Raw genomic sequence first — 24081 nt, forward strand, 5'->3', positions numbered from 1 at the left:
CTGTAATTAATACACAATTACTCTTAGGTGTTTAATTAATGCTATAACTAGTACTCAAACAGTATTTTACACTTTGTGTTTCTGTGTGGGAGCAAAATGTGGAAATCTTTACTTAACATACGCTAAATTGATCTTCTGTATATAAAGATAATTGAAAATTAATCGTGATATGAAGGGGAAGGGGAGAGGGAGTGGGAGAGGGGGTCATTGTGGGTGGGAGGGAAGTTACGGGGGGGAGGAAGCTATTGTAATCCATAAGCTGTACTTTGGAAATTTATGCTCGTTAAATAAAAAAAAAAGTTAGCCATTTGATTTTACTGGATTTCTCCTACAGACAATGGAGGCAAATCATCTCTTTAAGGAAGAGAGAAAGGTGAAGGTTGTTCCTGGCCTAACCTGATTTGATTTGTCCAGGGCAATGGGCACCTGAGAAGTTGACCTTTGTGTGGAGTGAAAGGGCAGAAAGTACAGACCCTTCTCTCATCCCACTTCATTGCACTTCTCATATTTGTTTGTTATGTGCTTCACACAGGGAGGAGATGAGGCCTCGAGACTGTGGTCAATGGCAGTAGAGTAATAACAGATAACATAATGGCATACTAATCATAGTTAACATGTATATATCCTTAACATGCCATGTGCCTGGCATAGCTCTCAATGCTGTCTATGATTTAACCCCTTTAATCCTCACAAACATTCTAGGTAGGTCTGTTGCTATTCCTAATTTACTGTGAAGAAAACCAAGACAGAGGGAGGTTCAGTGATTTTTTTCGAGCTCATGTAACTAGGAAGTGGGAGAGAGCTGGTGTGCAAGCCAGGCCAAGGCTCCTGAGAGAGCAAGAAAAATGTGCCGTATGTGCAGACTCCTAGCTGCTACCAGAAGGAGAACAAATGGCACTCATGTCCCTCCTCTGCTCTGCTGCTCATCCTGTGGCAGACATCACTAGTTGATCACAGCATTCTTTTATGATGAGCTCAAATGAGACCTTGGCATCCTCAACATACTGCTCTACCACTAACCTTTAGTAATTAATCCATCAGAAAGACAGACGGAAGCCTATCTGTCAGCTCTGAGCTCACTTTGTAAATGTCAATTAATTCATAAGGTTATTTAGAAAACTCTGTGTGTGTGTGTGTGTGTGAGAGAGAGAGAGAGAGAGAGCAAGCGAGCGAGCAAGCGCACATGTGCCTGGCATTGTGAGTGACTGATCACTCGATTCAGTTTGCATTTACAGGAGCATCTGCAGTGGGTTAGCAGGCCAGTCATATTAGGCACTGAGGTAACAACACAAAAGGTAAACAAATTTATGTCTCCTAATACCTTTGGATTAGAAGACTATTCTACATAAAGAAAAACTGTGATTTAAATTCTTTTGAAAGGCTGAGGATTCTGCTGTAAACCCCTTCTTAACCTGTTTTGTACAATCTGGCTTGGTACCTTGTGTTTTCATAGACTAAGACATTCTTTCACGTGCCCTTAAAGGCATTTTAGCATTCCCCTGCCATTTTTTTCCAGTGTCCCTCTAATTTTTTTCTAGCAGGGGCATTTATTTTCAAAGCTTTTGCTTTATACACAGTTCCATTCACTTGACAGCACTGCATTTGTCCTACTCTAGTGGGTAATATATTTACAAAGATCTAGCACAGAGAGGGACATGTTAAGAATGTTTGATTCATACTGTGCTAGAGAAAAGCCCTGAATGCTATTTTTCAGTATTAGAATTACACTTGGTATTTGAAAAGCAGGGATATTAGGATTCCAAGAGGGAGCTTAGTGGTAGAGTCACACAAGAAAGAGTTTCCCAGTGATAGAGGAATTTTCTCTTCAATTCAACAACCACACTTCCACAAAGGGAGTAGGCGTGGAGGATGGCACATCTGACTTGACAGAAGGGGACATAAAGGTAAAAACACTTGCATGGCTGCTGAGACTACCCAGTGCTCAGGATGTAGGTTGTGTGTATTCAGACTTTGAGGGATGTAGAAATCCAAAATGCCTGGGATGCCTATGTTGGGAGCAGAATTGGATCTAGAAAAGTAGCTTATTTATACTTCTAGGTCAACAGTAAGATGATGCAGGTGGCCTGGGTTTTCAAATTTCTGTACTTAGCTGGATCTGGCCATGAAGACACGACATCGAGGGAAGACACCCCACGGGCAGACGAGTAGAATGCACATGAGCCACTGCTAGCAGACAGCACACGGAGGCTGCTGCCAAATAATAAAACCCAAATTAAGGAAACATTGCCAACTGCAGAAATAGTATTGGAAAAATGTCAGCCCTGGGATGAGAACAAGCATTTCAAAGTCAAATACTCACTGCAGAGGAAGATTTCTTCTGGGGGGCCAAATGGGCACCCCAAGAAGCGAATTTGTGACTACTGACCTCACAACAGGTTGTAGGAATGTATTCCAGGAAACAAGTATTGACCACTGAAAAAAAACTTAGTCACATGGATGTTAACCAAAGTGCTTTTTGTAGAGCAATACCAAATTAGAGGCAATAAAATATCAATGATAGCAGATTGATTAAAAATATAGTGCTTCAGTACCATGCAATGTGATAGAGCCACTGAAATGTTTTGTAGAAAATTTAATAACAGTAAATATGAAACATAACACATTTTCATGTAAGTACACAAATTGTATATATATTATATAAATTTACTAGAGGGTTTTCAGAAGGTTTATGGATGTATGTATTATGAAAAATCTATGCATGGATTTCAAAATTTTGCCCCAAAATAAACTTATCTTTTAATTCAACTTTTCCATGAACTTTTTGAATTCCCTTTACATAAATAAATGTACCTTAAAAAGCAGACTGCAAATACTATATAAAGTTTGATATTTGCATATGGATTATAATATATATGTCTGAGGAGGATATAGCCAAACTGTGAAAAGTAATTATCATCTCTGAGTGATAGTAACTTTTGCTTTCTTCTTTTTGCTTATATAAGACTACTTCAAAAATAAGCTGATTTTAGGGGCTAGTGTTGTGGTACAGTGAGATAAGCCACTGCCTGTGATGCTAGCCTCTCATATGAGCACTTATTTGAATTGTGGCTGCTCTACTTCCAATCCAGCTCCCCTGTTAATGTGCCTGGGAAAGCAGCAGAAGATGGCTCAACTACTTGGATCCCCTTCACCCGTGTGGGAGACTTGGAAGGAGTTCCAGGCTCTTGGCTTTGGTCTGGCCCAGCCATAGCCCATTGGGTTATTTGGGGAGAGAACCAGCAAACAGAAGATCTTTTGCTCTGTGTGTCTCATTTTTTTCTCCTTCTGTTGCTCTGCCTTTCAAATAAATAAAAAGGCCATTTTAATGCAAAAAGATTTGAAATCAATGTATACAATTTTCATAATCTGCATTTTTCATGAAGTTTTTAAAGACTTCTCATATAGCTTCTGAAACATCCACAATGAACATGTACTACTTGTGAATATGGAAAAGGGGAGAAATAAATTATTACTGTTATTATTACTAATTATTATAAACAGGTACTTTATGCTCATGAGGTCTCCCTGACTGCTCTGTGGGTTCCTTGCTTTGGGGCGTGGCTGTTGTAGCTGTGAACAGAACTTGGTCAGTAATGAGTCTGTGTGCACCTGTCAGCACCATGGACAGGGTTGGGAATTTGAGCTTTGGCTACATCTTCAGTTTGTTCTTTGTCCTGGGCCTTGTGGTGAGCTACAGCCACCATCCCAGTTCTTCTTCATAGAGATACTGTCTCCCTTACACATAGTTTTCTTTCTCCAAGTACTTCCTCTCGTCTAGATACGCACCCTCTTGCAGGTATTTTCCATACAGGTAGTCCTTTCTTTCCAGATACTTTTCCTCATATAGGTATTCATCCTCCTGCAGATACTCTTCCTCCTCGAAAGACTCTTCTTCTTCTTCTTCTGGAGATGGAGAGGCATCCTGCAAGTTCTCTTCATCTACTACTGCTTCAACCTCCTCTTCCTCTGAAGACAAAATCTGTGTGGAATGATGGGAAGTGGTGGGAGGGGACGCTCCAGGTGATTGGCTATTTTCAGCTGACATGATGGGGAAGTTTTAAGCAGATTAACCCCTTCAGCAGCAGGCAAAGTCACTTTATCATCCTGGTAACCAAGAGAGGAATAAAATCCCATTAGTCAGTAAATACAGTCAATACTGCATATTGATTTCAATCTATTTGTGTGCATTCATTTCATTCAGTCATCTTTGGAGGGCCCTTTAAGTATGCAGATCAGTACATGGAGGCCTATGAAAAGGCACAAAGAGAGGGAGCAGAGACTTTACTGGCATTGAGCTGATTGGGAGGTCATATCTGAAGGCAAAGCCTTTGAAATTACTGCAAGATATGAAGTAAGCAATGAGGACTGGAGAGAAAAGGAGGCATCAGTATTTAGTGGTTTGATTATGAGGGAAGATTTTTATTTATTTTTCAAGAGCTAATGCTCCAACAGACAAGACAGAGACTGTTTTCCAGGAGCTGGAAGAAAAAAAGTATTTCTGTCCGGCGCTGTGGCTCACTTGGTTAATCCTCCGCCTGTGGCGCTGGCATCCCATACGGGCACCGGTTCTGTCCCGGTTGCTCCTCTTCCAGTCGAGCTCTCTGCTGAGGCCTGGGAAGGCAGTAGAGGATGGCCCAGGTGCTTTGTGGGGAGCAACTCGGACTAGACTAAGTTACTGGAATTAAGACTTATTCTATACATCTGCCCTCCCACAATATGGCGCTGGGAGAGGAGGAAACAGCTTCTACACAGCTGCCTCCAGTTCAACCAATAAACAGCAGGACCTGCTCCTGATTGGAGGAGAGCAGCGTACTCGGCGTGTGGGTAGCAGAGTTGGGATTGGTGGAAGAGGACTATAAAGGAGGAGAGAGACAACATGCACCAGGAACATCTATCCGAATAACACCTGAGCAGCCCCCGAGAGAGCCGGCCGGCGGTGTGCCGCTCCCCTGCGGAAGTGGGGAAAGCGGCAGGGGGAACCGCCCTTCCACGGAGGTGGAAGGGACGGTAGCCAACCCGGGAAGAACCAGCAGCAAACCCGGGGAGGGCCGAGCAGACGAAAGAACAGCGCAGGGTTCAGTGTCGTTCCTCCATGAAGAGGGGGAGCGACAGTGCTTGGGCTGCTGCACCCGCATGGGAGACTAGGAAGAGGCATCTGGCTCCTGTCTTTGGGTTGCACAGCACTGGCCGTAGTGGCCATTTGGGGAGTGAACCAACAGAAGGAAGATCTTTCTCTCTGTCTCTCTCTCTCACTGTCTATAACTCTACCTGTCAAATAAAAAAAAAAAAAGAAAAAAAAAGTATTTCTAAACATAAAGTGAAAGTATGATGGAAGTGGTATGTGCAGGATGATGTAGATACACTGGTTGGGAGGCACTCGGCCAATTAAGACCCTGGTGGTTGGAAGTCTGCAGGGCACATTCTCATGGCTGCCATGGCACTGTCACCTTGGCTAGAAACACCGCTTACTGTTTATTCACTCAGCCTCAACTGTAATCCCCAGCCTCAACTCCACGGTGAGCATCTTGACTCCTTCTGGAAGTCTCCCAGGCTCTATTCTCTGGTCCACCATGATGCTATGCTTTGGATATGGCCTGAGGTCTCCCAAGGCTTCTTGTACTGAAATGCAATCTCCATGGTGATGTATTGAGAGGGTAGGAACCTAATCTAACCATGGTGTTTACAGGAGAGGCCTTTGGGAGGTGATTAGGATTAGATAAGGGAATTCAGGTGGACCCCCATGATTGGTGGTTATATAAGAAGAAGAGAGTCCAGATTTACCCAAACACATGCACACACCCTGTCTCCCACCATGTGATGCCTGCACCACCTCAGGACTCTGTCAGCGAGGAGGCCATCACCAGATGAGGCCCCCGGACCTTGTTTCTCCAGAACCTGGAGCCCAAATTGCCCTCTTTTCTCTATCAGTCAGCTGACCTCAGTTATTTTGTTACTGTACTGAAAATACCAGACTAGTTCCTTCTACATTTATATCAAAGTCATTATTTTGCTGTATTCCTTGTTTGCACACTTTTCTTTCCAACTGTGTGAACAACTTCTTCTTCTTCTTTTTTAAAGATTTACTTATTTATTTGAAAGACAGAATTACAGAGAGGCAGAGGCAGAAGCAGAGAGAGAAAGAGAGAGGTCTTCCATCCACTGGTTCATTCCCCAAATGGCCACAACAGCTAGAGCTGGGCCAATCCAAAGCCAGGAGCCCGGAGCTTCTTCTGAGTCTCCCAGGTGGGTGCAGGGGCCCAAGGACTTGGGCCATCTTCTGCTGCTTTCCCAGGCCATAGCAGAGAGCAGATCAGAAATGGAGCAGCTGGGACTTTAATTGGTGCCTATATGGGATGCCAGCAGTACAGGTGGCAGCTTTAGCTGCTATGCCACAGCACCAGATCCTATGTGAACTTCTTAATGTTGGTGGGGGGAGTGTTGATTTTTTTATAAATCCTTTTTGATTCCTTCCTGCTACTACTGCCTGCAGTGTGACCACCTGTGGTGAACATGGCATCTCTAGTCTGGATTACAGGCTTTCCTGGGACCAATACAGCTGCCCTGCTAGCATTCTCCATGAAGATTATTGTAAACACCTAAATCATATCAGGATATCCACCACTTCAATCCTCCCAGCAACTTTATGCTGTACTTAGAATACAATGTAAACTTCATTGTGTGTCCTCTAGTGCCTGCCTGTTTCTCTGACCTTGTCTCTTCCCATCCCTTCTCCACTGCCATACTTTGTCATTCTTTCCTCCTGAACTTATCACTGTATCTAATTATGTAACTATTTCTATGTTTCCTTGTTCAGACTTTCTTATTCACTAGACCCAAGTGTCTCAATGACAATGACTGGTATGACCTGTTCACCACTCTACCACCAATGGTTTATCCCAGAATCTAATGCATGATAAATGTCCAGTAAATAGGTGGTCAGTGACTTAATGAAGGGCTATACAGAAGTGTCTGCAGAGGTTTATTCTGCACAATGGGATATGCTGAAGAGCCTGCTCATTGGGGAGGCAGCTGGTCCAGAAACCTCCTGTTTGCTCTGGGGAGTTAAGAGATCAATATTTATCCCGTAGTATCATGGGAAGCCAGCCAGAGGAGATTGCCAGGGTCACTTTTAGCATACAGTCTGATGCTTACAATGAGGGGTGTAGTGGGGAAGGATGTTCATAATGGCAAATGGGCACATTCATCCACCTGCAGGGTAGCTAGAATCCCTGGCTTATGGGATTCTGATACAGGGCTAGCCTGGGGGCCATGTGGTGAACATCATGGTGTGCCATCCAGATCCCTTTTCAAGACAGGGCTTCCACCCAGCCATGGGGAGTGTGGTCAACAGCCTTTACCTGCCAGCTCCTTCAGGATCTGCCTCGATTGCAGTAGCCCCTTCCAGGAGCCGTGCCCTTCTCAGGACAGAAAGATTCAAGTGAGAAAATGGGGTGGGTGTTAAAGAACCCAGCCAACCCCAGGTGGGACACCCCTGAGAGGCAATGTTCACCCTAGTGCTCTCCAGGCTGGCCAAGACTTGCCAAGCCAGTTCCACAAGTACCACCTCCCTCTGCTAGGTCTTGCTTCTACCTCCTTCTCTTTCATGAATTGATGCTCAGAGACACTTTGCATCTCAGCACTTTGTACCCCAGAATCCTTTTCCAGAGAACCCACACTGAGATAGCCAGTTGCTCAGAATGCCAATCTGGAAAACAATTGACTGCAAGAGTTGGTCAAGAGTTGGTTCCTTGATGGTGTAGATGGTTGGGCTTGGAGGTAGGGAGTAATCAGACCCACCTGGAACAAGGGAAACTGGCTTTGCTGAGAGATGAAGACTGTAAAAGTAGAGGAGCTGGTGGCTGGAGAACTCAAACCCATTATTACACATTTTCTATTGAGTAGTGTCAAAAGTCAAAATTAAGTCAAAATTAGTTATAGATCTGGTTGGCCTTTATTTCGGACTCATGAATCAGCACTAGACAATAGCAGAAGAGTGGGTTTTGTAAGGTGAGAACAAAGAAGCGGCAATAAAAGAAAGCTGATAGCTAACCTCAGGCTGTTTCAGTTACTTTTTCCTGCAAGGTTTAAAGCAGAAGAGGATCCCTTATGATATGGACTCAGTTAGACTGGATCCCCTGTTTTAGGACAAGCTGATCTGTTTTGGGAATCTATGTGGTTCCTTATGGTTTTCAGTTTGATTATGTGGCATTTAGTGTGAGTGATTCTGTTAAAACCAACAACCCCCAAGTAGTGCCTTGAATGCAGATGCTAGATATCAGCAGGTTTCAGTCTGCTAACCTCCCTCCCATAGTTTAAGAGTCCTTGCTCTGCCTTTTGACAGCACTCAAATCAACGTACTGGACTGAGGGAGTGGCACAGCTGTCCCTACAATGTCCTCTTCACTGGACTCCTGAGGTCATTGGTTCCTCCCACAGGCAACAACATCTTGATGACCAGTATTGTCTCAAGGGGGTTTTATTTAGTAGACTTTCAGGTCTGGGCAAGGGAATTCCAGGTCCAGGGCAGAAAGTACTGAAGCCCACTTGGCCTTGATAAAAATTCCTTGAAGAGTATGGCATTGCTGGCCAACCAGGAACTTGGACATGAGGGGGAACATCTAATTGGGCCACAGAACTGCTGTGACTTCAACCAGCCCCTTGTTGCCTGATTGGAGGCCAGCATGCGGCTGGCCTACCCTTTGTTTCCCTTGTTCCTGATTCCCCCTTCCTTGTGGCCTCCTTAAATACCCCAAAGCACCCTCATTTACAGAATGATTGTTCTGGAGACATGAGTCTTCTACCTCATCATCTTTTGATAGATTAAACTTGTTTTTTTTTTTTTTTTTTTTTTTTTTACCCTCAAACCTTGTCCATGTTATTTGGATATGGCACTGTGGACAAGGACTGAGATTTTGGTAACAGCATCACTGGCTGATGCCCCAAAAAGCTCAAAAATATTTATTGTGACTCATTTCTACTTGAAGATCTTAAATTTTTCAAAGCAACTGGCATCCTCCAAAGTTGTTTTTGGGATTTCAGCGACATTCTGGGGAGCGATGCAATCACCAGCCACCCTGAACTTGTCCAGACCCTACTGTAAGGGCAACGCCTGCACAGATGGGTCAGCAGGTGTCCTTGTTTCACTTTAATACTAAGATCTCCACCCCAGGAGGAGCTTAAGCCCTATTACCTTAACATGTGATACATGTCAAGACATGTTTCTGATCTACACCTGCATGGACTTGTGTCCACACCTATATGTGATGACAAGATCTCCCCCTCTTGCATATTCATTTCCCCTTAGAATAAAAGATAACCATTTCTCCTTGTTTAAGGAATCACAGCTTTGGAAATGATTCCCTGTGGTCTCCTTATTTGACTCAGATAAATTACTTTGTGTGACAGCTCCCTTCTGGTGCATTTCTAATGAACTTGCCAGGAAATGAGCACATAACTTTGGGTGGTAACACTTCCATGCTAGTGCCTAGAGCTGGAGTTCAGTCTTAAATGAGCACCTCCATACTTCTTGCTCAACAGTGGAGACCAGGAAAGTTAGTATTAAAGCAGCTTTTGGAACAAGAGGATGCTTGTGGCCATTTGCTGGACAGTTAAGAAATGATAGAGCTTGAGAGCTGGGCCTGCAGTTGACTTTCTCTTTTCTGGCTCTGCAGTAGATGCATGTCTTCGTGTGGGTTGCCTCAAATGCAGAGGAAGCAAAATATTTATAATACATGAGAAGTAGAGGAAGCTGTTCTTGGGGCAAAGGGCAAGACACTAGAAAGCTCTAGGTCCTCTCTCTCTCTACAGAAGCCTCTTCCATTTCAAAGGAAGCCATCCAGCATGACTTTGCCTTAAAATCTAAACACACCATCTACAACTTCTTGCTCTTGATGCTGTCTACATAAGTCAGAGGGAGGGATGGTGAACAGGGTGACAAAGATACTTATTGGACTACACTTTAGTCAGGTTCTTAAACTTTCTTTCAGGCCCATCTGTGCCCTCCCTTGTAAAATTCAGTTTTAGCAAGAACCCTGCTGGGAAAGGGTGATGTTGAGATGGAATCGTTCCTGAGAGGAGAAACGTGGTGGGGGCAAGAGGCGCAGAGTCACCACACAGACCCTGGGAGTCGGGTGAAAGTGGGCCATCTTGGCATGGCCTTCTCATTCCACCACATTTCCCCCTTTTTGTTTATTTTTGAGCAACAGGAGGCATGATTCTTGGCCATACCATTGTTGACCCTGTTTCCATGTGGTCTCTGTACGCGGCTGTGCTGTCTTAGGTTGTCCCCCAGGGGATCTTACCCATCGTTGACTAACCAGCACTCAAATCAAGAGTCTACAGGATTGCTTGCTCAGATAGGGGTAGGAATGAGGAATAATGGGTATCAGGAATGGCATGACCTCACACAGGCTGTGGGCCAAGATGGTCGCTGGCAAGCGAGCATCAGTTACTCAGGAATGGCTTTGAAACCCACCTGGCAAATGGAGCCTGCCTGGCAACAGGCTGTGATTGGATGGTTTTGGAAACCACATGGCAAATGGAGCCTGCCTGGCAACAGGCTGTGATTGGATGGCTTTGGATACTACCTGGCAACAGGCTGTGAATGGTTAGAGCATAAACTGCCCCTTGACCGGATTGGCTGTCTTGGCTATATAAGCTGCTGTACTAACTGAAATAAACGAGTCTGCGGGCTGCTCGCCTCTGGCCCACTTTCACCTGACTCCCGGGGTCTGTGTGGTGACTCCGTGCCTCCTGCCCCCACCACGTTCCTCCTCTCAGGAACGAATCAACAGCAACAGGGCAAGATATCCCACCTAAAATATATTTCTTTGTTGTATTTCAAGTTGGTTATTCAGAGAAAATCAGACCTCTGCAGACACAGGAGTGGCTCTGCCAAGCTGTCCTTTTGTAGAGGAGACACTTGCAGCATCTGTGCACATTAGTGAAGGAAAAGCAGATACAGACAGGGTTTCTCTGCTAAGCTCCTCTCAGTTCATGGGGAAAAAAATCCTGCCACAGGAAGAAAGGGGTTGGAGGCCACATCTGACCCAGGCAGAGCTTTCCCCCAGCAGCTGAGGGCTGCTGCTTGGAAGATTTTTCTCTGCTTAATAAGACAAGCTTTGTCGTGCATTCCTCTCTGCCATCTTTCAGAATTTGACCCACCTCTTGAAGAAGCCCTAACCATAGTTTTCTATTTCTTCCTTGCAGTTCAGAATGTTCCAGAAGGCCCAGCCCTTTTGCCCCTCATTTGAGTCTTGCACTTTGTATATAGCTCCTGTGTTTAGGCACATCATACAATTTGTATAACTAACCCCCTCCCCCTGTTAATCTGTCTATTGCCAATGTACTTCATAGACTAAAATAATCAAGCGTTTAGAGGGAAAACAGTAAAGTTAAGACTTCCCTACATAGCTAAGTCAGTTCAGTGAGACCTCCGGCCCCCTCTCTCTGTATCTGACCACACTGTGTATCTGAGTGCAGTCCTCATCCTCCACAATCCCCCAAGTGATGTCTGGTCACCCTGCCTGTCTTCTGCGAGAGTCCTGTTAGCTCAGGTTCACCAGAATCCCCCTACCCCTGACATGTCTTAGTTGATTTCCCATCCACCCTGTGGATATCCTGGGGTTTCCTCTTGCTAATTTTCTATCCACTGATCCCTACCCTCCCTACCCTTGGCTGTAAATTCCCACTTCCCATGCTGTAATCAGAATGGAGCTCCGTCCCTTTTCTCCTGTCACAATAGCTCTGAATAAAATCTGTTTTTACTCCCTTAATGGCTGTGCCTTTTTGGTTTTGATGGCGGATCTGTCCAGCTCTGCCCTGGGAGGGGTGGGGAGCACCCGTAGGCACAGCCACTCCATCAAAGGCTTACACATCAGGGTTCCTTGCCTTTCAGACTTTTTAGCTGCTTAAGAGATCCAATCAGCTGGTCCCCTGGACAGCCTGAGTGCGTTTATCAACAGCGTGCTGTCACTCAGAGCTCCAAGTCTTTTCTCTCCATTTTCTCATCAGGCCTTGTGAAAAGGGCCCAGTCAGCCGCATTCTCATGTGAAAGCGCAGGAAAGAAACTGCATTCCAGACACCCTCCCTTTAGCTCTTTTAGAAATTTGTTTAGAAAAGCCTACAGGCACTGAAGATAGTAATGGCACCCTGGCATCCAGAGATACCCATCTTGGCCCAGTGCAATGGCCGTTTCAGACAGCTTGTGGGCTAATTTCTCCAGTCATCACAAGGAAAACAACTTTACAATGTAGGTGGTAGCTCATTAATCTCTAGCCTGGCTTCGCAAGATGGCTGCCTCCATCAAATCAGGCTGGTGGATATATTTTACTTGGCTTAAATACTGTTTTCCTAAGAGTTAGAGCAAATAATGAGGATTGACAGAATTCCCAAAAAAATTGTAGGTTGTGGCTTCTCTAAGCAATAGGAGTCAAACCTGGGCTTGCTTTCTGATGTGGAAACTGACAAGAGAACATTTCTGAGATGTCCTAAATTTAATTACAAGGGTTGGAAGATGGAAGAGAGGAGAGATAGGGGAGCTAATTGATGTGGGGGATATAGGCAGGAGTATTAGGTAGAAACAGGTGAGCTGGAAGATTGTTTTCTCATAATTTCTGCATAGCCTTGCATCATAACTCCACCCCTTATCTGTCAATCCAGCATGCCCACACACCCACTTTCCTGTGATGCACCTGTGTCTTATCCAGGATCAGGAAAAAGGAGGTACCATTATGCGCACAAGGAAGTTAAATGCCACATACAGGGGCCATGACATTCACAGAAAGCTTCATATACACTAAATCCCACCCAGACCCCACCCCCTTCATATATTCAATTAGGGCATCACCCTCCCACCCATAAAGAGGACTGTTACATGTGAGAGCAGCCCTTTTTGCTTTTTGGTTTCTGCCCCTTGTTTTTGGGTCTTTCTCTAGCCTCCTGTTCTCTCTCTACTCACAGGCCCACTCACGACAAGTATCTCTCTGTGAGGGGTTGCCCACACTCAAATGTGACTGTATATTTATTCTATTTTAAATAAATCCTGTACACCATATTTATGCCCCTGTTTCAAATTCTAACCTCTATGGGGCAAGAATTCAGAATAAAAATTAAGATACTTATTCCCTTAACATAAAGGGTTGGGGATGGAGGAGGGGAGAGAGAGGAGGTTAATCAGTTAACAATGGTGGTTCAAACCAACAAAAGACTAATCCACAGTCCTGAATGTATTCTAAGACTTTGACCTTGATCACCAGGTGCTGTCTCCCCAGCCAACCAGAAACAGCAAGTGCTTCTCCTCACTGCCTGCCCTGCTGTCCCCAAACTTTCCCCTTCATTTTATCCCGCCCTTCTTATCTAGAGCCAAGGTCAGTTCAGTGTCAACAACCTATGCTGTCTTGCCTCAGGTTTTCATTATAAAAATGCTCTTAGCTTTAGGTCCAGCAGACATATTTCCAACTGCCTTGCAGTCCCACTGTTGGTAGTCGTGAGAGCTTACCCCCCGACCCGATCCTTTCTTGGGTAGCATCTGTAATGGCCCAATAAACCCACTTGGTTCAGAGATTCCTCAGTCTCATTAGTTCTGGTTTAATGACCCATTGATGCTGACTCGAGGCTTCCCTCTTTGAAGAGGACATGCCCCTTCCATTGCTGCCCATGTCCCCGCCTCTGCCTGTGTATGAATGCTGGATTCAGAGGCGGGTTATCATCACCTGCTCTAAAAGTCGAGCGACCGTTCTCTGTGTTCAGGTCTCCAGCAAAAGTGCAAAAACAGCAGCTGCACTGAGGTCTGATGTTCCCTCTGCCTCCTCAAGCATTGGCTTTATCTTTCTGGCTCCTGCAGAGAGGCTGGGCCTTGCTCCAGGCTGCTGTTTTGGTGGGGGCAGGTGTAACATTCAAACCATTCACCACTGAACACTTGCCCTTAGCCGAGTACTGGGCACATGTTAGGCACTCAGTAGCACAACTGAATGAGTGAATAGAGGAAAGTATTTTCTCATGTGCTTTGTGCTTGGTCAGCTCTATTTCCTAACGATGAGTGTGTGCTGAGTGAGTGAAGCGGGGTAGACCTTCACGCAGAGGTTGATGCACTACACAGTCTTCTAGATGGAGTTCTGCACCGCACGGTCAATGTGAGGCTGACTCATTCCCTATGTGGAGGTATTCCTGTGTCCCCTGTTTGATTCTGAGGTCAACATTCTTAGTAGCAGCAAAGGAGGAAGACACAAGTAGCGAAAACAGCCAGGACACGGCTCTGTGAGTGGCTGACTTGATGACGAGACTGAAAAGAGAACGAATGATCACCACCTCTGGTTCCCAGCAAAGGACCCAGCAAAGGGCTCCAGGCCCTGGCTGTGGTTGTGTAGGGAAACAGGGCTCTGCTCTGCCTCCTGTGACCAGAAGCTGCTGCTGCGCCTGAGCTGCTCTCTGTCCTCTCACGGGGGCCCTGACACGTCCTCCTGACTTTCTAAGCACTTTGCTACTTCAGAAGCTAAATGAACACAAAGGGACCGGCGGTTGGATTTGAGCAAAGTCCTTGGGGTAAGGGAAGGGAGCAAGAAAAGGATGCTCTAGGGCCGGCGCCGTGGCTCATGTGGTTAATCCTCCACCTGTGGTGCCGCATCCCATATGGGTTCTAGTCCCGGGTGCTCCTCTTCCAGTCCAGCTCTCTGCTGTGGCCCAAGTGCTTGGGCACTTGCACCCGCGTGGGAAACCAGGAAGAAGCACCTGGCTCCTGGCTTCGGATCAGCGTAGCGCTCCAGCCGTAGTGGCCATTTGGGGGGTGAACCAATGGAAGGAAGACCTTTCTCTCTGTCTCTCTCCCTCACTGTCTTTTCTTTTTTCTTTTTCTTTTGACAGGCAGAGTTAGTGAGAGAGAGAGACAGAGAGAAAGGTCTTCCTTTTTCTGTTGGTTCACCCCCCAAGTGGCCACTACGGCCGGCACGCTGTGCTGACCTGAAGCCAGGAGACAGGTGCTTCCCACTGGTCTCCCATGCGGGTGCAGGGCCCAAGAACCTGGGCCATCCTCCACTGCCTTCCCCGGGCCACAGCAGAGAGCTGGACTGGAAGAGGAGCAACCAGGACAGAATCCGGCGCCTCAACCGGGACTAGAACCCAGGGTGCTGGCGCCTAGTGAGCCGCAGTGCCGGCCTCCCTCACTGTCTAACTCTATTTGTCAAATAAATAAATAAAATAAAAAAAGACAATGATGCTCTGTAGGAAGAGCAGGTTTGTGTGGCCCTTGGTGGTGGCCTTGGGCTGGGAGGGACAGACAGACAAGCACATGGCTTTCCAGTGCCACTGTCCTTCCCTCCTGTGTACTCCTGATTGAAACCGAGCTTCCATATAGTGCCTCAAATGCAGATGTGAGAGCCCGTCAGGCCTTGTCTCCAGGCCTTCCTCCCTTGGCTGTGACTTTGACAGCAAATCAACCACTTACTAAAATTAACTCACCGAATGGAGGGAGTGGTGCAGCTGGCCCCGCAAGGTCCTCAATCACCAGACTCAGCGGGGGCATTTGCTTCTCCAACAGCTAACACCTTGGTGTCAGTGCTGTCGTGAGGGGTTTCTCTTCCAGGAACCCCAGGCCCTGAGCAATGAGTTACTACCACCTGCACATAACCCCCAGGCTAACTGGACCCACTCTGCCATTACCAAAATTCCCTAAAGAACATGACATTGTTGACCAATTGAAGGAGGGCCACAAGCATTGCAGACCAACCAGGAACTTGGACATGAGCTGAGTATGCACCAAGTTCAAACTGTAAGAACCTTCACCACTAATCCCTCGGGAGTCCCGTCTGGCTCCTTTCTGCCGCCACCCTGGTGTCAGGGGTTGGCTTTCTGTGTGTTGGGCGCGTGGCCCCTTTTTGGGGCATGTTCTATCTCATGACCTCCAGAACTGATGTGATTCTGGGGAAGCAGCCCAAGGACTTCAGTTGACTCCTGGGCTCCTGCCACCAAAGGGCAGTTCTTGATCACCACCAGACTCGCTCAGTGCTGCTCCCAACACGCAAGGCACAGAACCCCGCTCCCCACTTAGGGCATTTGCTCTGTCTGTCCTCTGGGCTCTTCCCCCAGATCTCTGCCTGGCTCATGGCCCCGCCTGCTGCCCTGTTTACTGTCACTCTTCTTACGGTGCACTTCTGGTCTCCCTTAACCTCACCTACCAACAGACTAAGTAAGTGGCTCATGGATGACGAGTATTGTCTGTTTCCTCTCATCAGAAATTTACTTCCCTGAAGGCAGGGACCTTGTCTTACTGATGTAGCCCAGGTGCGGGGAGCCCTGCTTAGCACATAGCCGGTAATGATACTTAATGAGGAAATGTGTGAATCAGGAGTCTTTCTTGACAGTTCCCTCACCATCCAGTAGATGGCGTGGTTCCCAGCGCCTTCACCACTTTGGCCACTACTAACGTGGCTGAGCCTGGAACAGAACCCGAGCCTGGTTCCTGACTGAGTGGGCAGAAACGAGGCATAGATACCGTTCCGACCTCGCTTGGTGGGTCAGGGCCCAGTGAACTCTGTCCACTCTGTGGACACATCTGGATCCCTCACCCCAAAAGGGCACGTGGGTTCCTGTCTCCTCCCACGGGGGCACTGCCTTTCTCCAGCTTTGTCTAAATAATGTTTTATTGGACTGCCGGCTGTTTTGGAACCCTCTCGGCTTCATTCTTCTATGTCCAGGTGCTGCGGCAGAGAGCCCCAAGGACGCCCAAGTGGCTGAGGACTGGCTAGGGACCCCCGGCTCGCTGCTCTCCGGCCAAAGTCAGGAGAGGCCGCGGGCAAAAAGCTAAGCATTCTGTCCAGAAACGGCTTTCAGTTTTCGAGGGAAACAGAAGAGCTCAGAATCTCTGCAAACGTCAGAAAAGTCGTTTGAGGGGAAAAAATGGTTTCTTTTCAGAGTGGAAAAAATGAGCTCAAAAATGAGAAGAAGAGCAGCCTACTAGGAACACTGTTGGAAAAACAAGAAAGGTCTTGAAGAACACGGCTCTCTGAGATTCTTCCCTGGGGCCCCATCCCAGGACTTTCTGGAGCTCCTCTCCCTCCTCCTCCTGAGCCCCCCACCCTGCACCCTGAGGCCCTTCCCTCTCTCCTGGGGCCCTCTCTCGCCTGAAGCCCCTCCCCTCCTCTTTCGGAGGCACCTCCCTCCTTGGTTCCCCAAGAACTCTCCCCTCTGTGAAAGTTTCCCCCTTCCCTAGTGGATGGTCGGAGAGGGCCAGTCCCTCAGGCCCACCCGCCTTTCCCTCCAGGAATCCCTGCTGTCCTCTGGCCTGAGGGGTCCCAGCCTGACACCCTGGAATGTTCTAGAATTCTGCCCAGAGGCACCATCAGACTGCCTGGGCTATCATTTTGCACATCTGCCTTGTCCTCTTTTTATTGAAATCAGGGAAATTTCTCCATGTACTGCTTCCGTTCTCCACTATGGCTGAACAACTGGTACGGTGCTTTGAGTTGTAACACGCTTTTGCCGGCCTATAATTTATTTATCACAGCAGCCTTGTGCAGTAAACACTATCATCTACACCGGGCGGATGAAAGCACCAAGGTTCAGAGAAATCAAATCACTCCACCGAGGAAGTAGCCAATCCAGGGCTTGGACCTGGGTCTCTTGTTGCCGAGTACCACGTTCTTCCCCGACAACAACCATAATGTGTTCTTCGGAGAAGAGCGCCTCCTAGGGGCCCATCTTGGAGTTACCCCCAGGGCTTTCCTCCCAGCAGCCTGTTCCCCCAAGCTCTAATCAATCATGCATCCTGATAGACATGAAGAGGAGGTGGAGAAAGCAGGAGGGAGCTGCTGGGCTTCTGGCATGCGCTGAGCACTATTATGTGGCCAGGACAGAAGAGCATGCTTTGCTTTTTTCTTTTCCATTCACAACCATTCACAACCAAAGCTGCTAGATAACTGACCCTAAGCCGTAGTTACTGAGCTCTGTCTTTGGCATTGGAGGGAAACCAGGTCTGTGTACTCGCAGTATTTTAAACCCCTCTGCGAAAGAGGTGACAAACAAGATCTCTCTCCATCTTTACATCTCAAGTTCTTAGGGATTCCTTCAAATATCTGCAGGCTTTCATGGCAATTATTTCAAAGAACAAAGAAACAAGTTTTAGATTCCCTGCTTGTGAAAAGGAAACTCATTTAGATGGAAAGACACCCTCAGTTACAAGCTTACTGTATGAATTTTGTAGAGTCATGTGGCTCATCTTTCAATGGACCTCCCTCAAATCATTGAAACTTATCAGCAACAAAGCAGGATGATTGGAACTGTTAGAACAGATGGCATATTCAATTTCAGATAGCTCAACTTAGCTTCTCAGTGGAAGAGTGTTTTGGGATGGTTACCCTGCCTGCACTGTCACTGTGCTGAGATGTCAGCGTTTCAACACATACAGACACATGAATGGGACACCTCACGGGATGGTAAGGAGCAGGTGCCAGGAGAAGTTGCCCCATTTTGGCTGAGCTCCAATCTCAGAATGCAATTTTTGAACACGTTTCCTTTTCCTACTACCTGGCTCTAGATTTCTTTTCTCACTTAGAGTATCAAGAGTTTGACTTAGAAGGTCTGTAGGTTCCTTCCTACCTTGTGTTCCTAAAACTAACTAAATCGTTCAAAGCCCTCGGGGCCAGTTATGTTGTGAAATTCAGGTACACTGGCTATTTGGCTAATAGAGGGAGGGGACCTAGGACAGCACCCCATGGTGAATCTTACTTAGTAATATATCTGCAGAAAATGTGTACATTTTCTGTCGGCGCTGTGGCTCACTAGGCTAATCCTCTGCCTGTGGCACCGGCACCCAGGGTTCTAGTCCCAGTTGGGGCGCTGGTTCCGTTTCAGTTGCTCCTCTTCCAGTCCAGCTCTCTGCTGTGGCCTGAGAAGGCAGTGGAGGATGGCCCAAGTGGAAGACCAGGAGGAAGCAAGCACCTGGCTCTTGGCTTCGGATCAGCGTAGCGCTCCAGCTGTAGTGGCCATTTGGGGGGTGAACCAATGGAAGGAAGACCTTTCTCTCTGTCTCTCTCACTGTCTAACTCCTCCTGTCAAAAAAAAAAGTGTACATTTTCACAGAAAATGGGATGAAGAAAGAATTTTAAATAGTCCTATCATAGTTTAGGTTGGACCCCCCCCCCCCACTTGAATTCTAGAAAGTCAAATTTCAGGCCAAACAAGATTCCCACAAACTTATCAAGAAGACTTCCAGTTTTTAGAACCTTGGCTAATTTACAGAGAAGGGATATTAATACAGCAATGACCATTTCTTTGGATGCTTTATGGATGGTAACACCAGCATTTATCTGAGGTACATTCTTAATGGGAAAGATGATAGATTTAAAATGCTTTTTCTGTAGGAATCTAAAATCCACTTCACGGAGATCCAGGATGGCCTTGCTGTTTCTGGGATCACCGTGTGGCTAACATGGAGGACAGTAAGAATTATCAGAAATTGTGACTGTTTAGTCTTTTTTTTTTTTTTTTTTTTTTTTTTTTGACAGGCAGAGTGGACAGTGAGAGAGAGAGACAGAGAGAAAGGTCTTCCTTTTGCCGTTGGTTCACCCTCCAATGGCTGCCGCGGCTGGCGCACTGTGGCCGGCGCACCGCGCTGATCCGATGGCAGGAGCCAGGAGCCAGGTGCTTTTCCTGGTCTCCCATGGGGTGCAGGGCCCAAGCACTTGGGCCATCCTCCACTGCACTCCCTGGCCACAGCAGAGAGCTGGCCTGGAAGAGGGGCAACCGGGACAGAATCCGGCGCCCCGACCGGGACTAGAACCCGGTGTGCCGGTGGCGCAAGGCGGAGGATTAGCCTAGTGAGCCGCGGCGCCGGCAGAAATTGACTGTTTAGTCTTCAAGACTTGGATCAATGTAGCCCCATTAGGCTCAGGGCTCAGTACTTACAATGTTAGAGAGTGAACTGAATCCAGTCCAAGAGGGTTTTCAACAGTAACAGCTGAAAGGAAAATATTTTCTGTTCAGATATACAGCAACTTAGGCAGAGAACACTTTATTTCCTAATAATACTGGCGGTCAGATATTTTGGACTGACCTTTGCGGGTCAGCAGCTCTCCTTGAATACCCAATAAGCAAACTGAACCTAAGAAACCATCTGTCTTACAGTATTTTCCTCGTCTCCCACCCCTCATCTCTAAATGGTATAATGCACCTGTGCACTCAAGGCCCCTTTAGCTGCAGAGGTCCCATAGGGACATGTTGGGGTTTAAAGTTTTGAGGGAAACACAATACTGCACATCTGTTAGACATCGTATGAACTGCTATCTTTAGTTATACTACATTCCTTTTAATGATGGCATATTTTACAAAGCTGATTTTTTTGGACAGATGTTGAGATAAAAAGCAAGTACTACCCAAAAACCCAGTGTGGCACAGGAAGTTAGGATGGCTGAGTCCAAGACTTAAGGAGTTGTGTAGCCTCAGGGGGCACATATGTGACTTTAGTAAGCTGTTGTGGCTATTTCAGAATGAGATAAAAAAAACATTTTTCTTTAATTGTCAGGTTAAATTTTGACATAAGTATGTGACACAAGGATGAGACACAAATATTTATTAGGTTACTTGGACATCACTACTTAGTAAATGGAACCATTAGGAATTTCTTTTGGCTTAGAGTACTGTGAAAAACTCACTGAGATGCTAAGGGTGCCAGTGTTGCTGAAAGCTTGGTCCCTGTCCCTGGTGCCAAACAGAAATAACAAAGTTTTGGGATAAAGAAAAGAGAACATTTAATCTGTCGGCAGATGAGAGGGTAGCAGACCTCAGGCTTTCAAGGACTATTGCTGTGCTGGATGAGATGGTCTAGGGGTTTATAAAGGGGCTCCGAGGAAGGAGGTGCTGGTATGGTGACGTCACAAGCCATAAAGGAGCTGCAGGTCTTTGGTGTAAGGAGCCAGGGCTCGTCACTAGGCTGATGGCAATGCCTTCCTTCTCAGTTTCATCATGATGGTCCTTGAGGTCCATGGGGAGTGACATTTGGCCCAGTTCCTCTGTGTACAGCTTCATCTTGCAGGTGCATCAACATCCCACAGCAACAAAAATGGACAGTTTTCCTCCGGAGTTATCACTGTGTAGTCTCTCTTTGATTTGTCTGATCCTTGAAGCTATTTCCACCCAGGAAGTTTCACACCAGTAGTTTCTAAGGGGATATCGGGCAGGTCCAGCCTGCTAGGACACACTTGCTTAGTAACCTATAATCAGTCATGTATAGGTTCCCCATACGGTCCAGAAGCAAGGTGGCTGGATTTTTAGAGCAGCATTAGGTTATCAAATAACATGACTTAGCATTTCCCAAACAGCCAGCACCCTCCCTTTTGTTCCAGAAGTGGCAGCACACAGTGAGCTGCATGTACTGTGGTGGACCTGCCGGAAGTGAACCAGTGTGTCTCCTGCAGTGCCTCACAAGTGGCCTTATCCTCAGACACAGCCTTGAGTGACGATGTCCAGGTTTCTGAAATGTACGCCATAAATCATTTTATTTTTCCCAAATGTTGAGTCGCTACTCCCAGTCCCACTCCTTTGACAATGACTCTCAGGCAATCATGTGTGAGAACCCTATCTTTCTAAACTCTTAGCCAAACTAGGTAATCTCATAAAGACAAGGGCTTCTTATATTCTTTGGGAAGAGAGAACAGCTTGTTAGTTAATGAGGGCTTCATTTTCCTTAGCAATACTCATGATTTATCATATGCAATTGTTCTGGGTTGGATAGTTAATGAATGAAGCAACTTCATTTTATTATTCTTCATAGCAGGCAAGCTCTACATCCCTTATGCTTCTGTCCTTTAACCAAGAAAGAAAGACTTGCAAAGGAGCGTTCCTAGAATTAAACCAACTCGCCGATGTGTTTCCTTCTGCAGCGGTTAAGTCCAGGAAGGGTGCCCTGCAAGGCAGCAGCAGGAACAGGTGCAGAATCACTCAACGTCTCTGGTAAACAGCAGTAGGGATTAACAGAGCTTCCTTTAATAAGATTAATTCTGAACTACTAAGAGCGGCTTGGCATATCCCCAAAGATACGAGGCATTTGTATCTCTGTAAGATTAAAGGAGCTTTCACACAAAGCAATTTTAGTTTTCATCATCAGAGAGAGGCTCTGGCGGGGTTGCTGGAAGGAGGCACCCTACAACAAATGGGTGCAGCACACGACTTCTTGATAGAAAAGGCTGTTCACTCAGCCGGGAATTGTGCTGGTAGCTTTCACTGCCCAGAACACCCGGGGCATTGTTCCTGGACTCTCAGGATTATGGAAAAGAGGCCCTGGGTTAGGAATCAGCACGACAAACACCCCAGGCAGGTGGCTCTCTGGTGATAACCTTGGGTTTCCAGGGATGGGGGCTCCGTGCTTTCAGAGGCAGACTGTTTGACAGCTCCAATAAATAATAATGGCCATGACGCGGGTAATAATCACGATAACAAAGATCACAGCCACCATTTGTATGTGCGAGGCACTGTACTTAGCATGTAACAAATGACACAGACGTCTGCCACTAAATCTTCCTCCTGTGGGTTCCCAGCCAGCCCGCCCAGGTCTGCGCTCTGGAGCTGCACACAACGGACTTGCTCCACGGTAAGCTACAAGCACGAGAAAGCGGCTCGCGTGTTCTTCACATGTTTGTTTGTTTCTGTCCTAAACTGGTTTATTTTCTTTTGAAATGAATACAGGTATTTACATGGATTAGTATTAAATTTCATCGTGCCGGTGTTGCTTCACACTCCCAGGCTGCGCAAATATTTGTGAATCCTGGGTTTAGTACTCAGTGCATTAGTCAGACCTTATATAACATGAGCCTGCAATTTGTAAACCTCTAAGTCCCCCCTCCCCCTCCCCCTCTCCTCCCTCCCTCCCTGCCTCCCTCCTTTCCTTCCCTTCAAATGCAGCCACAGAGAGGGAGACACACAGAGAGATCCTGTATCCGCTGACTCGCTCTGCAAATGGCAGCAAGCAGGAACACTGGGGGCCCAGGGGAAGCCAGGAACCTGAAGCTTCATCTGGGTCTCCCACATGGGTGGGTGCAGGGGCCCAAGCACTTGGGCCATCTTCTGCTGCCTTCCCAGGCACATTAGCAGGGAGCAGGGGATCCAAAGCAGAGCAGCTGGAGGACACAACGGTGGGCCCCTTTCACCTTCTTTTCCTCTTTCCTCCCACAAGCATTTATGAGAATGCTGCATCAGGCACTGGGGCTGGCAGGTTGCATAAGGCCCACCTACAGGCCTCGAGAAAGTTTCTTGCTTAATCAGGAAGACAGAAAAATAAACTAAAATACAGCAGAGTGTGATTATGTACTAAATGAAAAGGTTTTTTTAAAGATTTACTTATTTATTTGAAAGAGTTACAGAGAGGGAAGGAGAGAGGGAGAGAGGGAGGGAGGGAGGGAGAGAAGGAGAGAAGGAGAGAAGGAGAGAGGGAGGGAGGGAGGGAGGGAGAGAGGGAGAGAGGGAGAGAGGGATTGGGAGAGAGAGAAAGATCTTCATCTGCTGGTTCACTCCCCAGATGGCTGCACTAACCAGTGCTGGGCCAGTCCGAAGCCAGGAGCTTTGTCCAGGTCTCCGACCTGGGTAGGCAAGGGCCAAAGTACTTGGGCCATGTCTCGCTGCTTCTTTTAGACCATTAGCAGAGAGCTGGATCAGAAGTGCAGTGGCCAGGGGATGCTGGCATCGCAGGCAGCAGCTTTACCAGCTAGGCCACAACGCTGGCCCCCAAAAGAGGGGGGAGTTGTTTCTCGTTTTTTTTTTTTTTTTTTTTTTTTTTTTTTGATAGGCAGAATTAGACAGTGAGAGAGAGAGAGAGAGAGAGAGAGAGAGAGAGAGAGAGAAAGGTCTTCCTTCTGTTGGTTTACCCCCCAAATGGCCGCCATGGCCGGCACTGCACCTATCTGAAGTCAGGAGCCAGGTGCCTCCTTCTGGTCTCCCATGCGGGTGCAGGGCCCAAGCACTTGGGCCATCCTCCACTGCCTTCCCGGGCCACAGCAGAGAGCTGGACTGGAAGAGGAGCAACTGGGACAGAATCTGGTGCCCCAAGAGGGGAGTTTTAACATGAGTTGGAGGAGAGTAATTATCTGTAAGGGGAGTCAGT

At 47.0% G+C, this 24081-nt stretch overlaps 1 protein-coding gene across 5 annotated transcripts in view; it reads right to left on the bottom strand.

Annotated features, from left to right (window-relative positions):
• Nucleotides 1-24081, bottom strand: part of ERICH6B (glutamate rich 6B) — a 73971-nt gene that overhangs the window by 46063 nt on the left and 3827 nt on the right. For all 5 annotated transcript variants that reach the window (XM_008259992.4, XM_051850048.2, XM_051850052.2 and 2 more), the window contains exons 2-3: nt 19896-19947; nt 3787-4104 (exon numbers count right to left, since the gene is read on the bottom strand). In XM_008259992.4, the coding sequence (XP_008258214.2) occupies nt 3787-4045 (259 nt within the window). In that variant the 5' untranslated portion in view covers nt 4046-4104; nt 19896-19947. The remainder of the gene's footprint in view (nt 1-3786; nt 4105-19895; nt 19948-24081) is intronic.

Source organism: Oryctolagus cuniculus, chromosome 9 (genome assembly GCF_964237555.1).
Source record: "Oryctolagus cuniculus chromosome 9, mOryCun1.1, whole genome shotgun sequence".
In the NCBI taxonomy this organism is placed as follows: Eukaryota; Metazoa; Chordata; class Mammalia; order Lagomorpha; family Leporidae; genus Oryctolagus; species Oryctolagus cuniculus.